This window comes from Mus pahari, chromosome 2 (genome assembly GCF_900095145.1).
Source record: "Mus pahari chromosome 2, PAHARI_EIJ_v1.1, whole genome shotgun sequence".
NCBI classification, from domain to species: domain Eukaryota; kingdom Metazoa; phylum Chordata; class Mammalia; order Rodentia; family Muridae; genus Mus; species Mus pahari.
In genome coordinates, this window is record NC_034591.1 from 15,870,500 (window position 1) to 15,878,960 (window position 8,461).

An 8,461-nucleotide genomic window follows, 5' to 3' on the forward strand; every position below is an offset into this window, starting at 1 on the left:
ACACAGACACACATACCACACACACACACATACCACACACACATACCACACACACACACAACACACACACAGACACACATACCACACACACACAGACATACACAACACACACATCACACACACACACACACACACACACACACACACACACACACACACACACACACGTGAGGCCACTAATGTGCTGATTCCCTCTCTAGTGTGCTTCTGACCTTGTCCCCACTCCCTCAGGCAAACTTCTCCCGGCTGGAGTGGACCTGTCCTGTTAACGTCTGGCCTTAGTTTGAGTTTCTTTAGAAGCAGCATCTGTTTAAAAGGATTAAGTGCTATTAGTGTATTTGGGTCATGGAAACATTGCCAGGGCATGATTTAAACCTGAAAGAGGGAAAGGGAAGTCACATTTCTGACAGCAACTGCCAGCGCAAGGGCTCCCAGCCTGGGCTAACCTCTGTAGATTCACTGTGTTAAGAGAGAGATGGGCAGTGGGTTGGGGTAGAGAAGGAGGAGTTAGAGGAAGAGGAAGATGAGGTAGAGGACGATCATCTCTATAGCAAGAGAGCATCATAAAGACCTGGCCTTTATTTTGCCAAAAAGGGAATCCTGCAGGCTAAGGTTTCATCTCGACATACTTAGAAAGAGATTTGTCAGGAGTAGCTTCCGGATTTGATAAGCATATGAGAAAAAGAGCAAGTCAAGAGTGACTCAGCCTCTGTATGAGTGTGTGTGTGTGTGTGTGTGTGTGCCTATGTGAGTTTGTGTGTGAGTGTGAGTATGTGTCTGTGCATGTTTTTTAATGTGTGAATGTGAGTGTGTGTACTGTGTGTGTGTTTGTGTGTATGTGTTTGTGTGTGAGTATGTGTGTGACTGCTTGCATGTGTGTGTATGTGTATATTTGTTTGTGTGTTTGTATGTGAGTGTGTTTGCATGTGTGTGTGAGTAAGTGTATTTGTGTGTTTGTATGTGAGTGTGTGTATGAGTGTATGAGTGTGTGTGAGTGTGTGTGTTAATAGGAGTTAAAGGAAGTATTTGGTTTTATGCATGATTAGCTTGAGATGGGAATTAGACATCCAGAGTGACGTAGGGATTTGAGTCTGAGTCAGAGCTCAGGCCAGAGGAGGCTGGGGTTGGTGAGCACCCTTGGGAATCACCAGTAAGCACTATGGAAGGTTTTACCCTGTTAAAGTTTCAGAAGTGCAACTGGTCTTGGTGGTGTAGCCCTTGTTAAACCAGAGCATAAGGGATACATGGAGGAGGGTCAGGGGTTGAGAGTCATCCTTGACTACATAAAACCACATGTGCGACGCGCTACTGTCTCGCCAGCAAGAACGAAGCAACACATCATTAGGATCCTTCTGCAGTAAAGCTTTAATGCACCTCGAGAGGCAATGCATAAGCTACTCAAAAGCGGAGACCCCGAGGTGAAAAACCCTCTCCCTTATATAGGAAATGTTCTCTGCCTAGGACATGTAGCTCCCTGGTTGGCTGCTCACTATCGGCCCAGATGACGCCACGGGACAGGCAGAGCGCAAGGGATGGAAATTTACCCGGCACATGTGCAGACCGCTTGTTTACCAGTTAGAACACCAGATGCCAGCGCCGTCTTGCCATGGCGATTGTGAGGATGGCTCCACACACACATGAAACCCTGTCTTAAAACTCTATTTACCTGAAAAAAATTTCAGAAATGATATAGCCAGAAAGGACTATAGAATATGACATGATGTTTGTCCTTTGAACGAATACACTGGAAAGATTTCTCTTGTCTGACAACAAATGGTTACCATATAAGTCATTTTATTAAAAAAAAAAAAAGTAGTCTCCTTGTATTGGAACCCCACTGTCATAAAGACTCCCCAGAGTCTTCATGCCATTAGGGACAGATAAATAATTATTCCAAGGAACTGTGGTTTATCTCAAGATCTCTACTGGGAAGGACATGGCATGTTATTCAGAGACACTCCTGTTGGCAGTGGTTGACTCCCACCATTATGGTAGTGGTACTGCTTAAATGCCTGGCCTAGAGATTAGTGGAGGAAGATGGCTTCTACTATTGAGAGTAAAATAATTTAAATGATAGTTGGAGACAGTTGGATTCATGCTGTAAAAGCCAGATATAGGGTGATTCCTTATTTTTCTATCTATAGTTTTCCCTAGCTTCCCACAAACAAGTTTTTCATGCAGTTAGAATGTCTGTGTAGTAATTTAATTTTAGTAGGAAAATTGTTTTCCCTTCTTGTTCTCAACTTTCACAATAGTTTTATCCTATTTTTCTTTTTGACTATTTTTAACATCAATGCCTTTCTTATTTCTGGAGCCATGTTTTAGGTACCAGATTCCCATAGTTCCTCACAATCAGGGTGACATAGTCTAGAGTCAGCTGAGGAAAGATTCTCAGTTAAGGGATTGTCCAAATCAGATTGGGCTCTGGATGTGTCTGTGGGGGAATCCTTTTGACTGTTAGTCAGTGCAGGAATGCCCATCCCACCATGGGTGACACCATTCCCTAGGCATGTGGTTAAGTATGAGCCTCTGAAAAGTCAGCAAGCAGCCTTCATGAGTGGTTTCTGTTTCAAGGTCTTGCTTGTGTTCCTGCCCTGACTTCCCTCATTGATGGACTGTGACTTGGGTGTGTAGGCCAAACAAACAGCCACCTTTCCTCCCTTAAGTCACATTTAGTCATGGTGTTTGTCAAAACAACAGAATGAAACTAGATCACTCATTGTTGCTTCTGTCCTGTCAACAGGAAGGTAGCCTTGTGAATTGATGTGCTGTCCTGCCACTTGGCTTCTTTCTTCCTTCCTTCCTTCCTTCCTTCCTTTCTTTCTTTCTTTCTTTCTTTCTTTCTTTCTTTCTTTCTTTCTTTCTTTCTTTCTTTCTTTCTTTCNTTCTTTCTTTCTTTCTTGTTTTCTTTCTTTCTTTCTTTCTTTCTTTCTTTCTTTCTTTCTTTCTTTCTTTCTTTCTTTCTTTCTTTCTTTCTTTCATTCTCTTCTTTTTTCCCCATCATAAGCCATGGTACTCATCAAACGTTTGACTTTCCATTCTGTGGTTTATACTTGTGATTTAACATAATAGCTCAATGCTGCTTCCTTTTTCAAGTGATTTGTGTGTTCAGAAGGAGTGTGTACGTGTAAGAATATGTATTCATGAGTGTGGAGTGTGAACCCGTGTGGAGGATGGCTTAACGTCAGGCGCCTTCCTCCGTAGGTCTGTTTTCTTCTGCATGAGACAGGAGCTCTCCCTGAACCCAGGGTGCATGGATTTGAACACACTGGCTGGCCAATGAGCTAGATGGATCGGCTTGTCTCCACTCTGGAGTTACACATAAACACTGCCATGCCTGCCTGTTTTATGTGATGTTGAAAATCTGAACTCAGTTCTTTATGCTTGCATAGCAAGCACTTTCCCCACTGACTCATCTCCCCAGATCTCTCAAGGCTTTCTTTTCTTAGTTTCTACTAATAATTTTATTAATCTGCCATTGTTAGAAGTGAGTACACAACAGGTCTCTAACCACCACCACCACCACCACCAATAACAACAACAACCAGATTGAGATCTGGGCAAGGAACTGCCACAAAGGAGAAAACCCAACCCCCAGTGCTTGCTTCTTCTGCCACCCCTGGTGCTCTGTGTGCTCCTTCCGTGGACCTGGGGCCTCTTTTGTGAAGAGGAAGTTGAGGAGACTTCTGGCTCAAGGAAGGAGTCAGAAAGGACACAAGACTGAGAACAACAATCATAATCATTGAAGGTGGTGGGGCAGGATGCTTCTGTGTCGAAGTTTGATTAAGAGGCAGACAGCACATAGCAAACCCATGAAAGCCATTGTAAATGACAGGGTTTGTCAATGAGGCAGATCGGATACAGGTTTAATGGGACAACCAGTCAATGAAACAGACACACCTGCACAGTCAGAAATGGAGGATGAAGATACGACTGGTGTGTTCCAGCAGTAGACAGGGGGTGACTTCTGAGGAGGGAACCTGCTACTTGCCTCCAGAATTTTGTTACAGACCAAGAATACAATCTCAACTAGAAAGCCATGATATGGTCCTGCCACATCCTGACTGCTACAGTATAGTTTTCTCCTGTCTTTCATTCCCCTGCCCCCATTGCTTTATTGTTCATAAAGTAACAGGAGGATGTACACAAGCATATCGCTCTTCTTTTTTTCTGTTTTTTAAACTACACGCCCAGTGTTCTGTTTTGGTTGACATCAGATGGATGTGGTCTGGGGTAACAAACTGGTTCTGTGAAAATATCCGCCTTTTCCCATTAGAAGCACGCTCACTCGGCGCTCATCTTAGGTTCCAGTAAGTCAGTTTGCTTTAATAAAAGAGCATAACCCAACCGCACAAACTCCTTGCATAACTTGTTCAACTGGAGAATTTTAATGCTTTTCATTTATCATTGTAAAACCAAGGGCAATTTTATAACTTTTTTTGTATGTAGCGGTTACATGGAGGGCAATCTGTCTTTAAAAAAGGGATAAATAACTATTAAATAAAATGAGCCTAGATAGTTTCCCCTTCAAGTCAAGTGTCTTGTTGCTTAAATAAACTTCTTGTTTAAAATTTAAAAAAAAATCCCCAAACAAAAAATTAAAGACACTAATGTTAAAAAGAGAAAAAAAAAGTCCCCCCCCCTTCTCCCACCCCCATTCTCACAACACTGGGTGAGTAGCCTAGCACCCTAGAAGCTGAGGCAGGAGATTCACTCCAGATTCCAGGGCAGAACCAAAACACACCCTCCCAAATAAAACAAAACCCCTTTAACCCCAGCATTCCTGAGCTACAGGCAGAGGGTTTAGACATTTTGAGCCCATCATCAACTATGGTGATTGAATCCTGGTGTGATGGTTTGTATATGCTTGGCCCAGGGAGTGGCATTATTAGGAGGTGTGGCCTTGTTGGAGTTGGTGTGTCACTGTGGGTGTGGGCTTATGACCCTCACCCTAGCTGTCGGGAAGTCAGTCTTCCATTAGCTGACTTCAGATGATGATGTAGACCTCTCAGCTCCGCCTGCGCCATGCCTGTCTAGATGCTGCCATCCCCCCACCTTGATGATAATGCATGGAATCTCTGAACCTGTAAGCCAACCCCAATTAAATGTTGTCCTTACAAGAGTTGCCTTGGTCATGGTGTCTGTGCACAGCAGTAAGACCCTGACTGAGACAGCCGGGCTGCTTAAGACCTCTCAGAGAAGAGAATAAGGAAAAGCACAGTCCTCCACATACAGATGAGGGCGTCAGATGTGGCCCGCAGATCCAGTTTATAGCCAGACATCCAAGTAGACTGAGTCTCCGTAGGCTTCCAGAGCTCCAGAGCCAGGACGGCAGAGCTTAGGCCACAGGAAGGGCTGTGGCTGCGGGTCTCATAGCCAGCCTGGCCCTCCAGGGCTGCAGCAGAAGCAGCTGTGCTCTCTGGCCCGCAAGGACCAGGCTACTGTGGAGTGCCTGGTTCTCCAGCCTTGCCTCTGGCAGTCTGGGTGGAGGTGAGGAGTGAGGCGGGATGCCAGCTGAGCCCTTGAGTAGCCCCCTTCAGACCTGAGTTTCCGCCCTGGGTCACAGGTGTGAGTTGGCAACTCAGCTTGCTCCTCCTTCAGGCTGATTTGAGGACCAGGATGTCGCCCAACCTCCCAGCGCCCCGGGGGAAACCTCCAGGACAGCTTGCAGCTGGACTAGTCACGGGAGACCAGGATACCGAGCGGCGCAGGGAGTCCAGACAATCTCCCATCTGACTGTTGCTCAGGAATTTCCCTGGAGGTGATCCTTCAGGACATTTTTTTTTTTTTTTTTTTTTATAGAACTAACCCAGGACTCATTATTTGTTAGACCACATCCCGGAAACTGGCTCATCCTCAATACCTTTTTCCTGGACCAGTGTGCTACATTACTTTTTCCAGGACTGAAAACTGGTATTGATTCCAGACTGCTGTATGATCCTTAGATTGTACATCAATACCCAAAATATAGTACCTGAGAGAGAACCACACTATAATAGAGTCTTAAGAGCTGGAGTATGCTCTTGGGAGAGGAGAACCTTTGACCTAAGTTTGGACATCTGTGTAAACCCCTTCCAGCTCCTGGCCATGGCCTCACCCCTAATTACTTTTGTAACATTTGCTCAGTCATGACACTGAGGACCTAAGCCAGCTGTTGAGAGTCCTGCTCCTGGGGGAAACTGGGATTGTACACTGCTCACAGGCACTGCCAGTCATCACACGTGCATATCAGAATCTCTTTGTGTATACACACACACACACACACACACACACACACACACACACACACACACGATTGCCAGTGCACTGCGGACTCAGAGAGACAATGAGTAGAGTGATGTCGATCTAGTCTAGGAAGTCAGGCTAAAAATGCTTCCACTAGGGGTACATTGACTTCTGCTCCATTGTTTTATCTGGTTTGATGTCCCTCCACCCCACTTTTTGGTAATGAAAACTAAACTACTTGCCCTACCACTGACTTATGTACATACGTATGGCCCCAATCTTGAGTTTGAGAAATGTCAAAGTAAACCTTAGAAAAGTTAAGAAATAGCTGCTATAATAGGAAACACACACCTTCAAGACCCAGCTGCACCTGTTTGCAAACGATGCTATCTAGGGGAAAGGGCATCCTCTGGGGTTGAGCTTCTCAGGGGCCCTCCTGCGTTACAGGCAGGTGTGCACAGCCATAGCACGCTGATTCAGAAATCATTTGCGTTTTTGGTAGGTGCTTCTTCTCCCAGAGCCTGCTGCCATTCCTAGGGCACTCAATGGCTTCCCTTTGAACATGGGCATTCTTTGGTTCAAATGCAGCTTCCCTCAGGTGTATAAGGATGTGGAAGGTGGGTCTTTGCTAGGCTGATCATTCCTGTAGAGTCCCTGGGCCTACCACATGTCCCTAAAGAAAGGAACTGGGGAATAGAATTGTCACCTCAAGAGACATGATGACATGATGATGATGATGGTGGTGGTGGTGGTGATGATGATGGTAGGATTGTCCTGTTAACTGTTATGCACTATTGGCTTACGTTGATACCTTGGGTGTTCTTCTTCACAGTTACTTGAGAAAAGAGAATGTGTGCTGTTCCAATCTTTATGACTGAAATCCTCCTTTTCTCTGTAGGATCGAAGTGCCTAACTTTGCTGGTTGAAATTCACCCTGTTAACAACGTGAAGGTTCTAAAAGCAGTGGATAGCTGTATCTGGGTACAGGTAAGTAAGTCTGCTGTCTCCTTGTTGACTCTTTAATCCCAAGGAGTGATGCTGAGGCAGAAAGGGACTTGTTTACACAGCACTTTCACATGCATTATCGCCTTTAATCTGCTAAGCAGTCTTCCAGATGTGAACACTGGAAGCATTGAGGCTTCCCCTGTTAACATGGAGATAAGAATTCTGCCTGGCCACCCTGACCCTGCTATACCCCACAGTAACACAATGTTTTCACGCGATAGCATACCGAGTGTTAAAATAACTTGGTGGTAAGCTTTAACATGGTTTATTTTGCATATTCACCTGGTTGGCAGACTAATTATCTCTAATGAGTGGCAGTAAATTCCTGACCTTAGCAACACTGTGCATTGCTGCAGAAGCAGGCAGAGGACAGCGTGGGTGGACAGCCAGCTTTTAGTTGAAGAGCCACACTTGTGCATTCAGATAGCGTGGGTGGACAGCCAGTTTTTAGCTGAAGAGCCACACTTGTGCATTCTTGTGCTCATGAAGGTTAGTTTGCAATTCGTAATCCACACTTGTGGAACTTTTCCAGGCATTTGCTGAGTAGGTGAGTCGTCTGTTTGCACACCCCCAAGGAAGGTTGAGCCAGGCAATGTTCTGCCTCGTGCTCCCGCCGTAGACAAGTGGTGTTCACTGCCTAGTGCCACAGGGTTTTCCTTTTCCTGCTTTCCCTTGTGATGTTTTCCATGACTTCCTGGCGGCATGCTGAAGTGTTGTCTAGTGTTCCTAAGAGCACAAAGGCTGTGATGTGTTTTACAGAGGAAGTGTGTGTGTGTGTGTGTGTGTGTGTGTGTGTGTGTGTGTAACTCAGGTAAGCTGTGTTCGGGCATGAGTTGTAGTGCTATGGGCCATAAAATCAGTGTTAAATCAATAAGATGTGTGACACGAGGCATGTTTCAACAGAAATGCACACCAGAGAAGATTGTGTATTCTTCTGTTGGCAAAAGTGTGAACAGAGGTTAGTGGCCTGTGGTCAAGTTTAGTATTCAACATCCAGGGCCTTTGATAGTTACCACAGATAGTCAGGACTGATCATACACAGACATGCTAGAGCATAATTTCCCTGATCCTCTTTTCATGTTCCTATCTTGGTCGATCTGGAATCAACTAGTCTTGCCTGTAGTGCCTGCTTTAGCCCAGCTTGCAGCCAGTGGGGCTGCCTGTTTTCTGTGTTAAGGGAGGGCTTGGTCTCCTCTCCTCTCCTCTCCTCTCCTCTCCTCTCCTCTCCTCT

The 8,461-nt window shown here is 45.3% G+C and overlaps 1 protein-coding gene across 2 annotated transcripts in view; it reads left to right on the forward strand.

The window, feature by feature from the left end:
- The window catches only part of Gsap (gamma-secretase activating protein), a 100,110-nt gene that overhangs the window by 25,657 nt on the left and 65,992 nt on the right, over window positions 1–8,461 (forward strand). For both annotated transcript variants that reach the window (XM_021191143.2, XM_029535591.1), the window contains one exon: window positions 7,124–7,212. In XM_021191143.2, coding sequence (XP_021046802.1) covers window positions 7,124–7,212 — 89 coding nt within the window. The remainder of the gene's footprint in view (window positions 1–7,123; window positions 7,213–8,461) is intronic.